Source organism: Micropterus salmoides, unplaced genomic scaffold (assembly GCF_014851395.1).
Source record: "Micropterus salmoides isolate LMB-PRFRI ecotype aquatic unplaced genomic scaffold, ASM1485139v1 Ms_hic_scaffold_20, whole genome shotgun sequence".
Lineage (NCBI taxonomy): Eukaryota > Metazoa > Chordata > Actinopteri > Centrarchiformes > Centrarchidae > Micropterus > Micropterus salmoides.
Window position 1 is genome coordinate 2,911,093 of NW_024041151.1, and position 20,526 is coordinate 2,931,618.

A 20,526-nucleotide genomic window follows, 5' to 3' on the forward strand; every position below is an offset into this window, starting at 1 on the left:
CAGTTGCAAAAAATGGGTAATAGTTTTCTCCAGTGGAGTTCAGCTGTTTAACAGCATCATTTCTTCTCTGAGCTCGGTGATGATAAAATCCCTCCACTGAACTGAAGCTGCTGAGCTCTCCTTCACTGGCAGAATGAACCTGGAGGCCGTCCCAGCAGCTGACTGTGTAATGAGCTGCTGTCTGAGGAAACCAGACAAAGACTGTGGCTGCAGATTCAATGAAATCCACAGTGGAAATGTGTGTGTTACAGGTACCGGCTGCAGCAGATTTACCATTTTGGTTTACAAACCATATTACTCATATAAACAGCAAAAAAAGTCCTTTTCAAAAGAGTAAAACCCCACAAAATCAAATAATTACATTGACACATATGTGATCACACTCTAGTGATTTCCTCTGCATACCTTGCCTTTAGTGTTGCTGTTGTGAAATGGAGAAGAGAGGAAACACATTGTCTGACAGTTTGTGTTTGCAAACTAATATCATTTCTCACATTAAGTTGTAAAAACATTCTCTGTCAGTGAACATTACTAAAGTAGCTTTGGAATTTACCAGTTTCTAAATCAAACTCATTTCTAATGTAGCAAAACACATAAAGAGACATTCATTGTTGGAACTAAACTATAAAGTGGCACCTTTTATTTGATGAGGATGGAGAGGGGGATGTTCTGTTCGCTCTTTGAGAAGGAGTATTGTCTCCCCTCACATCCTCTCAAATCAAATATTGTATAAACTGTGAAAATGGACAGAACACTCCTTCATATAAAATAACTCAGAAGCTGGAGAGAAACAATTGAATAGCAATAACTGCATGAAAGCTATAATGAAAAAAACAATTGACGTCAGCTCCAGCAGATCACAGATATGACATGTCTGTGTGTCTGTATATAAGAAGAACAATAAGCAGACACAGTATAGAAACACAGTACAGAAACTGGATCATTGTAAAAATAAAAAGACTGCAGTGATAAAATGATGACTGTCAAAACATTTTCAGCACAAGCTCTTAATCCTCAAGTTTTCCTGCTGGGTTAGATAGAAGATACTTGTGTCACTAACATGCTGGATAGAAACACAGCAATGATGTTTGTAATTGTCTGTGAAGATTCTCAGTCATCCAGGTCATAGTTATGCAAAGAAGGTTAAAGTCAAGGGCAACTGGACTTGGTTGAAGATACTAGAAGACGCTTTGTCCCTCATCCAAGAGACTTCTTCAGTTCTGACTGACTTGTAGGGAAACCAAGATCATTAATACTGCTGGTTCATTAGTGCTCCTGGCTGTAGTAATGACTATCGTTATGGTCATTAAAACCACCCGAGGCCAAGTCTGAATGACCATCGTTGGCATCTTCCCCTGAGGCCAAGAGGAAATGCTTGTTCACTTTCCTGGGAAGTGATGAAAGGACAGCATTGTAGATGGGGGATAAGTTTGGCTTCCTGGACTGTGTTGTACACCTTGAAGAGGACAGGAGCCTGAAAACTGGGGTTTACAGGAAACCCCCACACAAATTCTTACTTTTTGACTCCCACTGAAACATAAGCTAGGGGTCATTAGAACCTTGCACGACAGAGCGGACAACATACCAACAAGCGCCCAAGCCAGGGAGAAGGAACAGAACCACCTGAAGGGGGCACTTACAGCCTGTGGATACCCTAAATGGACCTTTGTGAAAACAGCCACAAAATCCAGGAAGAAGACCAAAACTACAGGGGAGGAGGAAAAGAAGGTCAAACGCAACAACATTGTGATTCCATACGTGTCTAGAGTATCAGAGAAACTCAGGAGGATTTTCAACAAACACAACATCCCTGTGTTTTTTAAACCCAAGAACACACTAAGACAGATGCTGGTCCACCCCAAAGACCGCACACCCAAACACAAGAAAAGCAATCTAGTGTATGCGGTCCAATGCAGTGAGGAATGCACAGACCTGTATATTGGGGAGACTAAACAACCACTACACAAACGCATGGCTCAACACAGAAGGGCCAACTCCTCAGGTCAAGACTCTGCAGTCTACTTACATCTGAAGGACAGAGGACACTCGTTTGAGGACCACCAGGTGCACATTTTAGACAGAGAAGATGGATGGTTTGAAAGAGGTGTCAAGGAAGCATCTACACCAGGGTGGAGAAGCCGTCATTGAACAGGGGAGGGGGTCTACGCCACCACTTATCCCCCACTTACAATGCTGTCCTTTCATCACTTCCCAGGAAACTCAACAAACGTAACCTATTGGCCTCAGGTGAAGATACCAACGATGGTCGTTAAGCAGATTTAATACTAGTTTAGGAAACTTTTATAGCGTGGAGGTTTTATAATGTGTGTGTATAAAGTGTGTGTCTTTCCTGTAATACTGATGCTTCAGCTTTACAGTGCTGATAATCACATCTGGACTTACTGAGCCTTTCTGCAGTTCCTCACAGCTGGAATCAGTCTCAGTCGTCCCTCATCTGATGTGTTGTATTTCTTCAGGTCCAACTCTTCTAGAACCTCCTCTGACATCTGCAGCATGTAGGCCAGAGCTGAGCAGTGGATCGCAGAGAGTTCCTTCTCTGATCTGTTCTCTGACTTCAGGAACTCTTGGATCTCCTGATGTACTGAGTGGTCGTTCATCTCCATCAGACAGTGGAAGATGTTGATGCTTCTGTCAGGAGAGATCTTTGTCCTCTTCTCCTTCTGGTTGTTGATGGCTCTCTGGATGATTTCTGGACTCTTGTCTGTCTGACCCAGCAGGCTTCCTAAGAGTCTCTGGTTGGACTCCAGAGAGAGGCCATGAAGGAAGCGAACAAACAGGTCCAGGTGGCCATTTTTACTTTCAAGGGATTTCTTCATTGCTCCCTTCAGGAAGTTATCCAGGGTTGAATCAACATGTTTTTTCCCCAGAAAGTCCTTCTGTGTTCCTGCTGGTGTAATAGTGGAACATGGAGGTTCTCAGGTGTTTTGCTCCAGAAATCAAATCAGATCCATCTTAGTTTGAAACAGTATCTGCACTAATAGTTCTGCATCAGGAATATAAATCTTTGTGTGTTGAGTTCACTCTAACGTTTCTTTCCTCTACAGTCCACAGGGAGAAAACTGACTCAAAGACTTTGACAGTAAAATAATAAAAATGTTGAATTAACACTCACCCTGCCTCAGCCTTCAGTTTTCTCCTTCTGCTCTGAAGACTCAAAATGGATTCTGAACAGACTGAACTCTTTCAGCTTCAGGTTCCTCCCTGTTCTCAGCTGGATCACCTGGTTTGTGTTGTTCCTCCTCTCCATTTACAGGAAATCAGGTGACTGTGTGTGTGTTTCTCTCTTGGCCTGAACAGAATGAATTCAAATGGGTTTTGGTCAAATGTTGGTTCTTTAATGAAATTTAAATGTCTTTTACACGGGGACATGCAAAGATACATCAAAATGTGTTTTTAAATAAGATATCAAAACAATCTAAATATAATACAGCAGTCATTGTTACTGCTCGTAGGAGGCAAACTGAAGGTTGTTTTCACTGTAGGTCTGAACTACAAACCACAAACACCTTTCTACATTTATTAGAAAGATTTTGCTTATTTTATGGAGACACAGAGAGACGGAGACACTTTCTGATTTATCATGACCATTTTATTGTCGCATTTAAGAGACTTATGAAGCACCCTATCTGTCTATCTATCTGAAATATGTATAACTATTTAAAATAAAATAAATAAAAAGATAAAATATTTTATTCAGTTTAATTGCATTTTATAGTTATTTCATCTGATTCGTTTTAAGTCCTGCAGGAATCATTTATAACTCAGTCCGTGTTTATTCTGCCACCTTGTGGAGAAATGATGCATTACAGTCCCTCCTCAGTCACTCAGGGTCTTGAGTGACTGAGGAGGGACTGAAGCAGACTCAGGTCAACAGTCTATCCTGTGTACAGGGTGGCGGATTTTTATCTTTTATATGATTTATAGCATTATAATTTTACTGCAAACAAGGAGACGTTTCCGCGCTGCTTCTAGTTCTACCTGTGCTGCAGTGAGCTGCAGGACTTTTAGCCCAGCCTGTGTTCTGCAGTGAGAAACGAGTCAGCCTGAGTGAAAATGTGACAGGAGCAACACCCGACCAGAATCCATCGGGTCGATTTATATTTCGGGCCTTTTATTTGGGCAGAACAGATGAAGGGAGAGAGAGAGAGAGAGAGACCCAGCCCTTGCACGAGGTGCGCTCCGGGACTCAGAGGGTTAAATGTTAAAGGGGTGGCCTCTGAGTCCTGTGTGCTCAGCCTGGGGTGGAGTCCCGTCCGTTCAGGCTCGTCCCGGAGATGATCCGGCTCTGGTGCGGACGCTGTGAAGCCGGAGGAAGCCTCCTCCTCCCCGGCTGTAAAGAAGAAGAAGTGTTCCGCACGTGTTGGAGGTTCCGTCTGCAGCCATGAAGCCCGTCGCGGTGCTGGTTCTGTGTGTCCTCAGCTGTCAGACTGACGGAGTCCACATCACAGACCCGGACAGGAACTCCTCGGCTGTGATCCGCCGGGTGGACCTGCGCTTTCTGTCCGTCACCATCGACGCCAGCCTGGCGTCTGAGGAGAAGTTCATGTACCTGTTGAGGTGAGCGCGGTCCAGACAGAAGCGGCTGGGATCTGATCTGAAACCCGATCTGATCTCTGAGGGAGGCTTATTTAAGTCACAGGAAGTGTTAGAAGTCCAGTAACGCGCTGATTGGATTCACGGTGTTTCACAGAGCTTTAAATGTTTGACTTTAACAGACTGAATGAACCTTTAATAAAATAATCTGTCAGAAATACCGCGGGCTTCTTTGTGTGCAGCTAAGTAGGTGTACTTACAGTGAAATACTGCACTGTTGGTTTTATTCTACTTCATACCTCCACTCATTCCGAGAAATATTGATCTTTTGCTGCACTACATGTGTTTATTGAGTTAAATTGCAGATTAATTACAGATTATAGGTGAATTTAGACAGTGAAAAACAGAAAAATGTTTTAACCAGATAATGAAAAAAATAACTAAGAGACTGATTGATTAGCCTAATAAAGATATTTGTCTATTGCTTTCCTGTAAATCCCTGTCAGTTCTAGTTTTGGATGTGTGTTACCTGAAGATGTTTTGTTATGATGATTGATACATTTCTTAGTAATTACACAAAGAGTACTACACAAGGCTCACATTGTGTAATATGTACCTACTTTTACCTCAGTAACACTGTGAACGCAGGCCTTTTTACTGAAACATTGTTCTTACATTGTAGAATTGCTTTTTTTAAACTTAAATATAAGATGTGAAAATAACATTTCCTCCACCAGTGGTGTAGTTTTGGTATATTTTGTAAAACATTCACTTACATTCATATGTGTTCAGTATCAATTGATCTACTGATTGTTTTCTCTCTATAAAATGCTGCAAAAATACAAAACCCGAAAATGTTCAGTTTACTGAATGATCATGTCAGTATCTTTAAACTTCGGACCTGTTTTCACATATGTTGGTGTTGAAATGATGCGTTGGTAGGAAAGCTTTAAATCCCTGCACTAGATGCTTCAGTCATAGCTGAACAGGCTGCAATATGTTCCTTCGGGACGATTACGCCTCTTAACATGGCGTCCACAAAAAAGTGCTTCTTGTGGCCACTGACAGGCTCAGACTGTTACACCAGGTGTCTGACAACAACATGACATGAAATGTCGCTGTGTGAACACACGTTAGAAAAAGCGAGTCACTGTAAACCACTTTATTTTAGTGGATATTAAAGATGCAACTTGATTGTATGAAGACAGAGTGATGCTTCTTTCTTTTACCAGTTTTTCCACTTTCTTCTTGAAAATGAGTTAAATGGACATTAAAATGATTTGTCAGGAACATGTATATATCTTGATGTTTTCTTCTCTACAGTTCAGTGGGATGGAGCAGCAGAAGCTCCTAAACTGATCATGTCATAAACTGAAAGTGTTATTGACAGTAATAATAAAACCGACCTCTGGTCTCCATGGCTGTAATAAAAAGTGTTATTTTCTCTCTGGAGACCAACAGAAGCGTCGTTGAGGTTTTACAATCCTCACATCAACACTGACTCTTTGTTTTGTCTCTCCAGCTCTCCAAAGGTTCGGACGCTGGCTAAAGCATTAAGTCCGGCATTTTTGAGATTTGGGGGGACCAGACAAGACTTCATGGTGTTCACCCCACAGAGGCATCAGCAGGAGTCTGGTTCCACTGCAGGTAGCCTGTGTTGCAACAGCTTCTAATGTAAATAATGCTGCTCCTTTTTAAACCTTCATTCCTCCCACTCAGTGTGTCATAACTTCTTCTTTTGCTGCGACGACCTCATGCTTTCTCTTCCTCAGAAAAACTCTGTCACACATAAACCGCTATCAGTTCCACCCACAGTGAGTAAATATGAAAGTCACAAGGAGCAGGCTCATGATTATAAGGCTGTGATTCGTCATATGTGTATAAATATATATTTTCAACCTCCTCCGTGTAAGAAGTGAAACTGGGATCCATGTTTCTTATTGTTAGACTTGACCCAGCTGCTCCTCCCTCATGTGACCTCATGTCGTTTCTCTGGTTTCAGCTCTGCTACAAAAACAAGTCCAGATATCACTGAAGTATTTCTACATATACAAATCACAACACTCTACACATGCATTCGCTGGCGTTGCTCTTCAGTGTTTTGGCTCCTCGGCACATTTCAAGGTGTTTTTCTGCCCTTTAACATGAAACACACTGAGCGTTCCCTCCCCTGTCGTTGTTAGATCAGTCCTGTGATAAAGTGGAGTTGCCCTGGTGGCTGGAGGAGAGGCTGAAGAAGGAGTGGACTCAGCAGCAACTGATCCTGGTGAGAGAAGATCTGCAGAGGAAGTACAGCAGGGTGAAGTTCACAGGTACGAGCGTTCCTGCTTCATGAAATGTGCTTCTGTAGTTCACATGATGGATCCAGATAGTATTTAGATTTGCTTAACCTCCCTGTTGATCATGATCTTCTAATCCTCTTCTTGCATGAACACAGATGTGGTGACCTTTATGTTCCCTCTGTGACAGAGTACACCGTCGACCTGCTGCACTCCTTCACCAACTGCTCGGGGATGGATCTGATCTTCGGGCTGAACGCTCTGCTCAGAATGGCTGACAACAGCTGGAACAGCAGCAACGCACGCTCGCTGCTGCAGTACTGCGAGTCCAGGCGGTACAGGATGTCGTGGGAGCTGGGCAACGGTGCGCTGACAGGATGAGACAACTTCCAGGTTTACATACTGTCAACAACAGAGCTGAAACGATCAGATTCACAGGAGATTAACCTGCAAATATTTTATGATGATCGTGATTCAAGCTTCTTCATCGCTTTTCTTACACACATTGTTAGTCGGATACAATAGTTGTTGTTAATCATCCACACGTTGTTGGTTTGGCTCTGAACATGGGATTTTATTTTATTTTAAAAGAATATAGACTGATACTTTAAATACTTTAACTGCAGTTGCTTCAGTCACTGAACTCACTCTGACTCTCGTTCAGCAAACCACTGGAAACAGGCTGCTATCAAACTCTTTATTTCAGCCAGTGTGATTGTTACATGGATAAAAATTTGGATTTCGAATAACGTATCAATTAGGAATCATTAATTTGGCTCAGAGAGACAGCAAATCTAGGCTTCATGCACAGATTAAGAGAGATGTAGAGAAGGTTACCGTAGTTATTTCAACTTGGAAAACCTGTTTCAATTCTTTTTATTGGTGAACCCTCACAGACTGAAGAAATATAAATAATTGAGGAATGGACGCATATTCAGACTTAATGACGCCTCAAAGGTCATTAAGTCAGTTCTTTTTCACATCTCTTGTTTACCACATTGTGCTGGTAAACCTTAATGACCAATGATGTGTAGCATCTCCATGCTGACAACATTTATCCTTTTGATCTCAGCAGCATCAGTTTGATCCGTTTATTGCAATTAAATCACAGCAAAATGTTTCCTTTGGGTTCATACATAAAACCAATTAGCGTTTGGTCTGAATGCACAGTTACACATATAAAGAACTTCTATAAAAACCAGACCAGGCTTCTAATTGAGACCTTTATTTGTCAAAACATGTAGCCACACCAGGCCTGTAAACAGGACATGAGTCTATCGGCCACTTTTAATTAAAGTTTTATAGTAATTGTCAGCTGAAAATACATTTTAATCAGAGTTGTGTGTGTGTGTGTGTGTGTGTGTGTGTGTGTTAGATCCACCTCCTTCTTCTGCTTCATTGTTCTAGTGAAGTTACAGTCATACTGAAACACTGCGGTCTGGCATCTGAGGTTTTGCCTTTCCCTTCTGTGTTTTTCTGTGATGTGAGGCCTTTTTATCTCGTCGCTGGTCACACAGGAAGTTATCTCTTATTATTTGATCTGTCTGGGAAACAGTTTGCTCTGTTGAACAGTGGTTTTGTGTTGACAGTTACACAGAAAGGCCCACAGGAAGTGTTAACACCATTTTACTGGCAGAGAACAGCACTCCTTTGAAACTGAATTTACTTCTGTTTTTCCTCAGAACCAAACAGCTTTGAGAAGAAGGCAGGGATCCGGGTGGACGGATACCAGCTGGGACAGGATTTCACCCGTCTCAGGGAGATGATGTCGGAATCCAAATTTTACCACGACGCCGGACTGTTCGGGCCGGACATCGGTCAGCCGCGAGACCGCAGGACGGACATACTGGAGGGGTGAGAGGTCACACAGGTCACGATCACTTCAAACATTTTAAAGTATTCAAAATAATGACAGCGTTTGACAAACCCGGTTTTTCACACATCAGTTCTCGGATAAACGTTCAGAATGAAGTCCTGCAGGATGCATTTAAAATCAGTCGGCCGTCAGACACAAAACCATAAAAGAAGAGCTTCTCTTTAAAATCAAAATAACTGCACATGAATTTGTGAATGCATACTTATTAATATGTTTATTTTGCCAACTGAGAGGCTGGATAAGTAAAATTAACCATCCACAGACGTGATGTCGGGCAGAGATCGATGAGTCTCCCCACAGCAGGCTCTCTGGCTCTGCCCCCTTTGACTCCCCGTCTCTTTAAAAAAGATGATCATGTCTTTTCATCAAACACGTTTTGATGGTGTGTTATTGTCTTGATGTCTGTTCTGTCATCTCGATCTGGTTTCACTATTGTTTCGCACTTAAGACAGTGCTCTAAATTTCCTTTCTCACCGCCTCAGGCTAGATTTGACTCCTACACACCAGCTGCACCTGGTTCTTGTGTGAAGTCCCAGAGAGGCAGCAGCTGCACCGTGAGCTGAATACAGAGCATCAAATGCTGACCGTGCACCGCCTCAGCGTACAAAGATAGACTGTTCTCGTAGTGTCCCCTCTCTCTGCTGTGTGTCGGCCTCCCTCTGCAGCTGCATACACAGTCAGGCAGAGACCAACGCACACTCACCGGGTTATTATCGTTAAGGGAAACTGACGAAATAACAAAAACAATGTGTGAAAACAACATTTACGTTAGTCCACGTTTTGTTTTAGTCCTGCCTGGTATCAGGCGTGGTGTATAAGACTGTGTCTGAGATAAGAGCCTCACAGTGGAAGGTGATGAAATATGTGGATCATTTCTCAAAGGGAAAAACATCGCACAAATTTGGGGACAACAAAGAATCCACTTGATGCGGAAGCTGAATTCTTTCCCAGAGTATCTTATGTAACTTTTATTATTCATTCAATGAAAGTCTTTTAACATTTTCTTTTATCTGCTGGTTTTATGGATTGTCAGCCTCAGCCGCGTTGTTAAAATCTGCTCCAGGATTATTGGAGTTCAGCTGACAGACCTGAGCTGGTTCTCCAGACAGGTCATGAGTCATTCTGACCATGTTCTTAGTCATGGATTCTGTTTAATGCCCTCAGGACGGCGCTACCTCGCCCCCCAAGAAAAACAAATTATTTTATTCCTCCTGCCATCTGGCTTTTAAATACTGCTGTCAGCAGCAACTACACATTGAATTTTGAAAGTACATTTGAAAAACTTGCACAAGAAGGCAAACCTAGCTTACCTTAACAAAGTAAGAGAGAACGCCAAGCTCCCCTCCCCCGAAACAGAAGCTAACCTCGGTCCAGGCAGCTGACACACAGCTTTTACATTGTCACCTGTGGATGTTTTTCATTCATTTTGTATGTATGTTTTGTTAAGTTTTTATTTCACAATACTTTTTTCTGACCTTTTTGAATCTTGCCCCTGACAAATACTAAAAAAGACTAAAACTAACACTGAAACTAATAAAAACTAAACTAAAACATGGGCAATTAAAACAATAACAATCAAATTAAACCAGAAAACCTGCTTTAAAAACTAATTAAACACTAAACTGAATTTGAAAACAATTTAAAAAAGCACAACTGTAAAAACCTTGACACACACACAGCTGACAACCTGCAGCTTTGCAGACCAGGCACTTCTTGCTTGCACATATGTTTCTACTATACTATTCAGACAGAATATATTGAACAGCAAGTTAATACACAACAGGTACATTAAAGGAAGTTTGGGATTCCCTGGTACAGTTTAGTAAAAGAGTCACACAGACAGAAATCAATCTTTTAGTTAATATAGAGAGATGTTTAAATAAATTCCCTCTTCAATATGAAGGTGGATCTTTGTGTTTTAAGTTGGAGAAACATTAAATGTATGTGTATTTACAGAATGTTGCTGGTATTTATTGTTAATGTACTATGAATTAGCAGTATTTACTACCTGTGCTGTGTATTGTTGGATTGCAGTGGAGGGTTGGTGTGGGTGAGGTTTGCCCTGACACATTAAATTTGATCAGGAGAAAGACGTAAACACACAAACCGCTGGCGATTATTGGAGTTTCAGTTTACAGCAGATACATAGCTGAGTGTGTGTGTGGGGGCAAAACAAAAAATATCTTCTCCACCGCTGTTTGTCGTTGCTGCAGGTTCCTGCGGAGTGGAGCTGAGGCGGTGGACGCCTGCACCTGGCACCAGTGAGTTTACCTGAAACCTCAAACTATACAAATACACTGACACTGATCATTTAACTGAGTAACTATATACAGCATGTGTATTATTTATCAGTGAGTCAGATCATCACAGACTTCATTTACTTCCACTGCTTAAAACAAATGTTTACATTATCGTTTATAAAGAACAGCAGACGTGACTCCAGACTGAGACGTGTTATAGTCTGTAGTGTTTTACTTTTTTATGTATTGCTGCTGACTTCACTGCTAAAAAGTGACGCCAACGGGTCTTGACCATCAATATGTGAGGAGTTGGGAGTGAGAATGTGTGAGATGTTTATTTATCAACTGAATCAGACAGGATGACATGAACAGCTGCTCGTGTAGATTTGTTGTCGATTAACTGAATAATTCAGTGAAGGAAATAAATCTGTTGATTGCTTCGTTCCCCCTCTCCTGTTTCCTAGTTACTATGTGAACGGGAGAAACGCGTCCTTGGAGGATTTTCTGGACCCAGAGATTCTGGACACTCTGGCCTCAAAGACCAAAGAAGTCCTGGAGGTACAGATGTGCAGCAGAAGGAGACGGAGGCGGCGACACGTCAGCGTTTGAAATGTGTGATGCTGAAGTGGGTGTTTTCTCTCTCTGGGCTCAGAAAGTGAAGCTGGTGTCTCCGGGGAAGTCGGTGTGGCTGGGAGAGACGAGCTCGGCCTACGGAGGAGGAGCTGCGGGACTGTCGGACACGTTCGCCGCAGGATTCATGTGAGTTTATACCAGTCATGACCATCGAGTCGAGAGCGAGTCCAAACGGGAGTCAAGACCAAGTCAGGAGACCAAAAAGATCCAAACGGTGTCAGTTAGAGCCGAAACAGTTAATCGGTTCATCAAGTAGTCGTTCAGCAGTTTTGATTTAAGTCACTTTTTAGGAGAAATAACCACAAACGCTCTGTTTACAGATTTTAAAGTGTGACAGCTGTCTTCAATTATCATAAATTAAATATCTTTGCACAAAACAAGCGATTTAAAGACCAAACTGAGGGAAAATTCTCCCTGATTTATATCACAGAAGGAATGCAGTAAATGACAACTTGTGCTGTAATTTCTCTGGAACGCCGTGGTGTCGCCGGACTACAGCGTGTAGGCTAGCTGATTGAGTTTACTGATTACCCAGCAGCCCCGGTCTCATGACAAACCTTAATTCATCCTGCTGCTCACTTACAACAAGACTCATGTGTGATTCTCAAAGTAAAGACAACAAACCGTCATTCTTCAATCATCTTCACTTACCTGTTGGGCACATAGTGTAACACTGTGGTATTAATACACCTTTCAGTAGTAATAATACATGTTTTAGTTGTATTTATACCTGTTTACGTGTTATTAACAGATGTTTCAGTAGTAATAATACATGTTTTAGTTGTATTTATACCTGTTTACGTGTTATTAACACATGTTTCAGTAGTAATAATACATGTTTTAGTTGTATTTATACATGTTTACGTGTTATTAACAGATGTCTCAGTGGTAATAATACATGTTTTAGTTGTATTTATACCTGTTTACGTGTTATTAACAGATGTTTCAGTAGTAATAATACATGTTTTAGTTGTATTTATACATGTTTACGTGTTATTAACAGATGTTTCAGTAGTAATAATACATGTTTTAGTTGTATTTATACATGTTTACGTGTTATTAACAGATGTTTCAGTAGTAATAATACATGTTTTAGTTGTATTTATACCTGTTTACGTGTTATTAACACATGTTTCAGTAGTAATAATACATGTTTTAGTTGTATTTATACATGTTTACGTGTTATTAACAGATGTTTCAGTAGTAATAATACATGTTTTAGTTGTATTTATACATGTTTACGTGTTATTAACAGATGTTTCAGTAGTAATAATACATGTTTTAGTTGTATTTATACCTGTTTACGTGTTATTAACAGATGTTTCAGTAGTAATAATACATGTTTTAGTTGTATTTATACATGTTTACGTGTTATTAACAGATGTTTCAGTAGTAATAATACATGTTTTAGTTGTATTTATACATGTTTATGTGTTAACAGATGTTTCAGTAGTAATAATACATGTTTTAGTTGTATTTATACATGTTTACGTGTTATTAACAGATGTTTCAGTAGTAATAATACATGTTTTAGTTGTATTTATACATGTTTACGTGTTATTAACAGATGTTTCAGTAGTAATAATACATGTTTTAGTTGTATTTATACCTGTTTACGTGTTATTAACAGATGTTTCAGTAGTAATAATACATGTTTTAGTTGTATTTATACATGTTTACGTGTTATTAACAGATGTTTCAGTAGTAATAATACATGTTTTAGTTGTATTTATACATGTTTACGTGTTATTAACAGATGTTTCAGTAGTAATAATACATGTTTTAGTTGTATTTATACCTGTTTACGTGTTATTAACACATGTTTCAGTAGTAATAATACATGTTTTAGTTGTATTTATACATGTTTACGTGTTATTAACAGATGTTTCAGTAGTAATAATACATGTTTTAGTTGTATTTATACATGTTTACGTGTTATTAACACATGTTTCAGTAGTAATAATACATGTTTTAGTTGTATTTATACCTGTTTACGTGTTATTAACACATGTTTCAGTAGTAATAATACATGTTTTAGTTGTATTTATACATGTTTACGTGTTATTAACAGATGTTTCAGTAGTAATAATACATGTTTTAGTTGTATTTATACCTGTTTACGTGTTATTAACACATGTTTCAGTAGTAATAATACATGTTTTAGTTGTATTTATACATGTTTACGTGTTATTAACAGATGTTTCAGTAGTAATAATACATGTTTTAGTTGTATTTAAACATGTTTATGTGTTATTAATATGTTTCTGTGGTGTTAAAACATGTTTAAGTGTTATGTGCTGTCTACAGGTGGTTGGATAAACTCGGCCTGGCAGCTGTGCTCGGCCTGCGTGTTGTGATGAGGCAGGTGTTCATTGGTTCTGGGAGTTACCACCTGGTTGACGAGAACCTGGATCCTCTTCCTGTAAGAGTCCTTTGTGATTTATAACTCTATTTGTTTTAATTGAGTTTTGCACTCCATGTGTTTAGTGAAAATTTAATTCTGTGTTGAGTTCAGGTCCATCAGTTTAAGTGAAGTTTTTCTCTTTTTGCTACTTCACTAGATTTCAGAGGGAAATATTGTCCCCAAGGTGGTAAATAAATCAATGGAAGCAGTAAACGGTCTGAACTCTTCCTCCACCGCTGTTAACCCTTTAGTTTCATACTGAATGAGCTTCAGCTGTCATGTGTCTTCTTTTAGGATTATTGGTTGTCTGTTCTCTACAAGAGACTCGTCGGACCGGAGGTTTTGAAAATTGAAGGATTTTCCAGCGTAGCTCGAAGTAAAAGAGTGAGGCTGTATCTGCACTGCACCAACAGAAACAGGTACTCTCTCATCTCTCTCTCATGTTCAGTATTTTTTTTATCTGCCTGTGACATGATGTGGTAACGCTGGATTCATTCCTGCAGCTACAGCGGTGGAGCGGTCACGTTGATATCCATGAACCTGAGTAAGAAGCCGGCCAGGATCTCCGTTCCTGCACCCGTCTCCTCGAGCACAGTGGAGGCTTTTGTTCTTCAGTCTGACCAGCCGGGGAAGGAGGGGCTCTACTCCAGGTGCCCGTCAATATGACCATTTATCACTGAGTTAGCCTGAAATCTTCTCTCCTCGTGTCATGTGAAGAGTCACGTTTTACTTACTTGCTTTCGTGTGAAAGCTTCTCCAAGGCAAGAGAAGAAAAAACAAAGCTTGTGTGTTACATGGCTTTTTCACAGCTGCATCATTTCTTCCTCACGTAATTTGTCTTCATGAAATTTATGTTCAGACGTTCAGTCTGGTCAGATATGTTTCTTAAAATGACCTGGGAACGCTCGTATTAACGTTTCACACCAAGACAGAGTTTAAAGACGCCGTAATGTGGACATCGTCTTAATCTTTAGCCTTCAGACGGCCGTCGTATCTTGTTTATTTAATCTGTTCACAAACAGGAATTTGAAAACCTGTTTGTGGCTTCATGAGAAGCTATGTGCAAGAACTATTTCTTGTTTTGTACTATCGGGCCTGCACAGAGACCAAACGTGTGCTCAGCCACCATAGTCGTCGACCCTGGGTAGATACTTATAGCTGCAATAGTTACGTAACCGTTTCTAAAACCATAGACTGTTTGGGTTCAGATTAAACAAACCAGATAAACATGGTAATCAGTGAACTTCAGAGTGTTGGTAGGTGGAGTTTTGAACTTTGGACAGAGCCAGGCTTGTGCTGTCCCCCTGTTTTCAGTCTTCATGCTAAACTAAGCTAAGATAACTCAATCCAGACTCAAAATCTGCACTTAACACACAGACATGAGACTGATGTCCATCTGAACATCTCAGAGAGAAAGGAAATAAGAGACTTTCCCAAAATGTTAATCTATTGCTCAAATGCTCACATTTGTTAATCTGGAACAATCAAATGTTCTGCAAAACATAAACAGAATACAAATGTTTTGTTGATTTACTGATCGTTTCCTTGTGCAGTCAAGAAGGACGGCTTCTGTCTTCCTTCCAGTTGTTATTATTTTGACGCTGATGAAGAAAGAAAGTCTTTCACACTGTTGTTAGGCTGTGAACAGCAGCTGATGTCAAAACACAGTAAGGAGCTGTGAGAGCGGTCAGCTGACTGAGGTGGGCACACTTCCACCTGCTACTTCCTCACTGAGAGGAGTTTCTGCGTCAGACGTGAAGATTGGATAAGCATAGGTGTCATTTACAATTACACTTGGTAAAGATGTTCTGAAACATAGCAACAAGAAATGTTAAATAACAAACCTTGAGAAAGAAAGCATGAAATGCAAAGTAAATATAGAAGAAACAAATGTGCTTTGTGCAAAAAATTATATATTATTATATATAATATTTTTATATTCATGATTTGTCACCTGCCACCGCAATTTTGTGTTTCCGTTTATTTAAATAAAGACATTTTGGCCATAAATCAGTGCAAAAATGTCTTCAGAATGCAGGAAATTTAGAATTTAATGCTCCAATTTTTGTAATGACCCCCACTCATATATTTCAGCGTTGTATATTTATTCTGTGGATATTCTCTTGTCTGAACCGGATGATTGAAGCCTGCTGGGGGGAGGAGCTTCTCTCTGTGGAGAGAATTATCTGTCATCAATAATACTTCACACCTGCACCAGCTGACTCTGCCCACACACACTAACAAGCTGTTTTTTTCTGAAGGTCTGTGAAACTGAACGGGGAAGTGCTGAAGATGGTGGATGATAAAACTCTTCCTGACTTTAAAGGAAGTCGTCTGCCTCCAGCTGAGCGGCTGCAGCTTCCTGCGTACTCGCTGGCCTTCTTCGTCCTCACAGATGCTCGGGCTGCGGCCTGCATCTGACCTCAACATGGACTCCTCTGTAGAGACAGTCATCACTACTGAGAAAACAGCTGCTCATCACTGGACTCAAATGACCTGAGGCAGTAAATGGATTTTTGTTTTGTTGAGTTTCTCTTATTTAACGGATGCTGCAGGGTCTTTAGTGTTAGAAATTATTACATGCTGTGCTAATAAAGATTTTTTTATATGGTCTAACCGTCCCAGTCCGTCTCAAATCCTGAAATCAGGGAGTAACTGTCTGGAGGAAAATAAAGTCCTGCAGCTACAGCTAGCTGGATGCTAACAGCATGCTAACATGCTCATAAGGACAATGCTAATGTTTAGCAGGAATAATGTTTGCCATATTCACTGTGTTAGTGTAGAACAGTGGTTCTCAAACATTTTCTGCCACTCCCTCCTTCAGAAGCCAAAAAAAGTCTGTGCCTCCTCAAAGTTATTACAGTTCATCCTGAGCGGAACATGAAGGTCTGAACCACGTTTCATTAAAGTCCATCCTACAGCTGCTGAGATGTTTCGGACTGATCGAGGTGGCCACATGTGTCATTTACACTGGGGACGCTGGGGACATGTCCCCACCACTTTTTGAAAGCATTCGTTAAAAATGTTCTGAAAAAAAGCACCAAGAAATGACAAAGGTTTATTTGCACAATAATAAAACATGCAGTGCAAAGTAAATATAGAAAAAACAGATCTGCATTGTCCAAAAAAAATTACTTAAGCTTAGAAAACAATTTAATTGCTGCATTATATTCCAGTATATTTTTATATTCTGAATTGTCACTTTCCACCTGAAATTTGTGTTCCCCTATATATAATTAAAGATATTTCCACTATGCATTGGTGCAGAAAATGTCTCCAGAAGGCAGGAAATTAAGTGTTTAATGCTCAAAATCTTGTGTTTTGTCACAACAGTAATCTGAACCCTTAAATGTCCCCACCACTTTTCAACACAAAGTGACGCCCTTGGACGTGGCTAATGATCAATACATCCCAGACCAGGTATTCTCAGTTTTTCCTTTTTTATTTTAAACTTAAAGAAAGAGACAAATACTGAACTTGATGCTTCTCCACCAAACTGCAGCAGAAATATGTTCAGAGCCTCGTTATTCTTCCTGCTCCTCCCCGTGTGTGATGATGTAACACAGAGATTTATAATCCAGGTTTCCTGCTGTGTCGATGTTGGACGACTGGAACATCTGCTTCACCTGCGATCAGACAGATTAATGGCACTGATCAGTGTGATGAAATGGGCCATTTCTCCATTAGTCGGTACTTTAAGGACATTTTGATGCTTGTACTTCAGGAAAATCTTGAATCTAGGACTTAAATGTGATTCTGTGATATTATTACTTTATTACTGAAGTACTTCAGAGTACTTCTTCCACAACTGCATTTCAACATCTTTCAGATTCAAATCAACTTGTTTCAGTTTTTAAAAACGAGTTGATTTGAAATGAACTCACCACACAGGCAGATTTGGACAAAAATAAAGATTAAATGTGCTTGATGAGATTCAGATGTTGCAGTTATAGCAACATAAAGCTAGAAGATACTTTACCTCCTCATGTGTAAACTTGTCTGCTTGTGTCGTCAGAAGTTTCTGTAATCTGCAAAACAACAACAAAACAAAAATCCAGAAGCATTTCATTAATGGCAAAAATTACGTTTCTAAACCTCTGAACATGCAACTGACAACTTACTCGTCTTTGTGAATGAAGCCTTTGGCGTCAGGATCGAACAGTTTGAAGGCGTTTAAGATGGTGTCTTCAGGGTCGGTGCCTGCAAACAAATCAGAGACAAAACATGGTGACGACACCTGCAGGCAGCTCACTTTGTTCTGATAAATCGATTAGTTGTTTGGTCCATAAAATGTAAATCAGTGTTTCCCAAAGCCCAAGATGTCGCCCTCAAATGTCTTGATAAACCAGAAAATATTCACATTTAAGAAGCCGGAAACAGAGAAATTCTTCTTAACAAATGACTCAAACTGATAAATCGATTATCAAAATATTTAGAATAGTTGTGTTTGGGTGCTGTTTTCCTATTTAACCACCACATGAGTCAGTTCAGTTTAAAGTGACACTATATTCAAATTTCCAACCAAATGTAGTGCAACTTTTATCTCAGTAACCATGAACTACAAAATAAACCTGACTTGCTGCTTGTCTCCACCCACTGCTGCTGTGTGAACACAAGCTCATTGGCTGATGGAGACAAACAGCTGGTGGAGCTGATTCTCTAGTCGCTGCCATTAGAACCACCACAGAAGAAGAAGAGGACTGAAAAGAGCTCCAGTCACAGTTTACTGCTTCATCAAGGCTGTTTCTGTTCATCCATAAACTACTTCTTCACCTCAGACAACTCTTTTACACAGATTTAAACTTTTATTCAAATTTCCAGTGTTTCCACTCACATACTTTTATGAGTAAATTAAAAAATGTGCATAAAAACAGGTGGATGGAAACTTTAGGCCAAGTCTAAAAGAAGAAATTACCCGTTCTTCCTCTTACCCCATAAGCAATAAAAAGCACATCTGCCCATTTCAGCACACTGTTGCTACAACCTGTCGTGGTCTGGTACGACCAGCATGGGCTAATGTTAGCAAACTACATGTATGTGTAACTGACATTACTACATACCACACTCCTCCCTTCCTGCCCGCTGTGACACAAGAAAAGGAAGAATCTTCCAGCTCAAAACTGCTGCTGCCAAAACAAATAACTACAAATGAATCCAAATTCAGCGAATCATCACATTTGAGAAGCTGGAACCGTGAAATGTTTGGATGAAAAAAGATTTGAACGATTATCAAAATAACTTAATTAACGTTCTGTCTATCGCCTGATGGTTTCAGATGTATTTAGAGCAAAGCGTCACGTTTTATAAACTCATAGGTTTTGTGTGTAAAAATCTGAACTGGTAGAAGAAGAAAGGAGCATTGAAATAAAATACTCAAGTTAAATACAGGTACTTGAAATTTGTTTTAAAGTGCAGTATTTTAGTAAAAGTATTTGCTCTACACTCAAACAACCGTCTCGAGTTGTCGGATGCTGTGAACCTTCGCTGGTCATGAATATAGGAATATTTTCCATCTCTACTCAGGCTCTTGGCTTGGAAACCAGAGGGTCACTGGTTCAAGTCCAGCTCGGCCAGAGATCCGGAGTGTGGACCCGTAGCTGGAGGGGAGCCAGTTCACCTCCTTGGCCCTTCTGGAGGAGGCTCGAGGTGGCAGCCCCCTCGCTCTGACGTCTCTGCATGTGTTGTTGCATGTGTGTGTATAATAACAATAATAATTACAACAGTAAAAAAACACATCATTTCCCCTTCAGGGATTAATGAAGTCTGTTTTCTTCTTCTGGCTGAAGCTCCTTAAACTCAGGATCCTACACTTCCCACCATGCAACTAGATGTCATCTTTGTACACCTGTTTCCATCAGACTCCGCTCTGCTCCTCCGAGCCCTCAGCAGCACATTGGTGTTGATGTTCTCACCGTGGAGCTTTTCTCCGAACAGGTTGAGGAACATGGTGAAGTTGATGGGCCCCGTGGCTTCTCTCAGCATGTCCTCCAGCTCATTGTCCTTCACGTTCAGTTTACCTGAGGAGGCAGCACACACGTCATCGTCACAGCCAGGTGGTGTCTGAATGATGTGTGGAAAACATTTCCAGTCAGAGCTACAAACCCAGAGACGCATATGTGTCCTTCAGATCTTCTTTATCAATGAATCCGTCCCGGTTCTGGTCGATGAGCGTGAACGCCTGAATCAAAAACACAAACGCATGTTTAGTAACGAGGTGAAAGCTTTGAGTGAATCTCTGCTGAACGTCACTTCACCTCTTTGAACTCTTGGATCTGAGTTTGTTCAAACATGGAGAAAACGTTGGACGAGGCTCTCTGAGCTCTTTTGGCGCCTCCTTCCTTCTTCTTTGTCTTTCTGCTCGCCTAAAATTTCAGTACATTAAAATCAAAGCTAGAGTTATTGAAACATTATTTATGACTAAATAAACAACAATCAGATAAAGTTATTACTTATTAAGAGCTCCGGAGTAATCGGGACTTTTTCCAGTAATACTACGTTGTAGAAATACAATTTACAATTTACAATTTTAATTTGTAATTT

At 40.3% G+C, this 20,526-nt stretch overlaps 2 protein-coding genes across 2 annotated transcripts; one reads left to right on the forward strand and one right to left on the reverse strand.

Moving 5' to 3' along the window:
• Nucleotides 1-4,246: 4,246 nt before the first annotated feature.
• On the forward strand, nt 4,247-16,602 carry hpse (heparanase). Its single transcript, XM_038733926.1, has 12 exons — nt 4,247-4,578; nt 6,077-6,201; nt 6,738-6,866; nt 7,024-7,197; nt 8,516-8,687; nt 10,923-10,970; nt 11,414-11,507; nt 11,602-11,708; nt 13,890-14,004; nt 14,281-14,405; nt 14,490-14,636; nt 16,248-16,602. Exons 1-12 carry the CDS (start codon nt 4,403-4,405, stop codon nt 16,405-16,407), a joined length of 1,572 nt encoding a protein of 523 aa, XP_038589854.1. The 5' UTR covers nt 4,247-4,402; the 3' UTR covers nt 16,408-16,602.
• An 807-nt stretch (nt 16,603-17,409) lies between these two features.
• On the reverse strand, nt 17,410-20,432 carry LOC119914561 (myosin light chain 5-like). The gene is made up of 6 exons (XM_038733927.1): nt 20,241-20,432; nt 20,089-20,164; nt 19,899-20,003; nt 18,108-18,186; nt 17,966-18,014; nt 17,410-17,612 (listed from the first exon to the last, which is right to left on the reverse strand). The coding sequence occupies exons 1-6, from the start codon at nt 20,274-20,276 to the stop codon at nt 17,511-17,513; spliced, it is 447 nt and encodes a 148-aa protein (XP_038589855.1). The 5' UTR covers nt 20,277-20,432; the 3' UTR covers nt 17,410-17,510.
• Nucleotides 20,433-20,526: the final 94 nt, after the last annotated feature.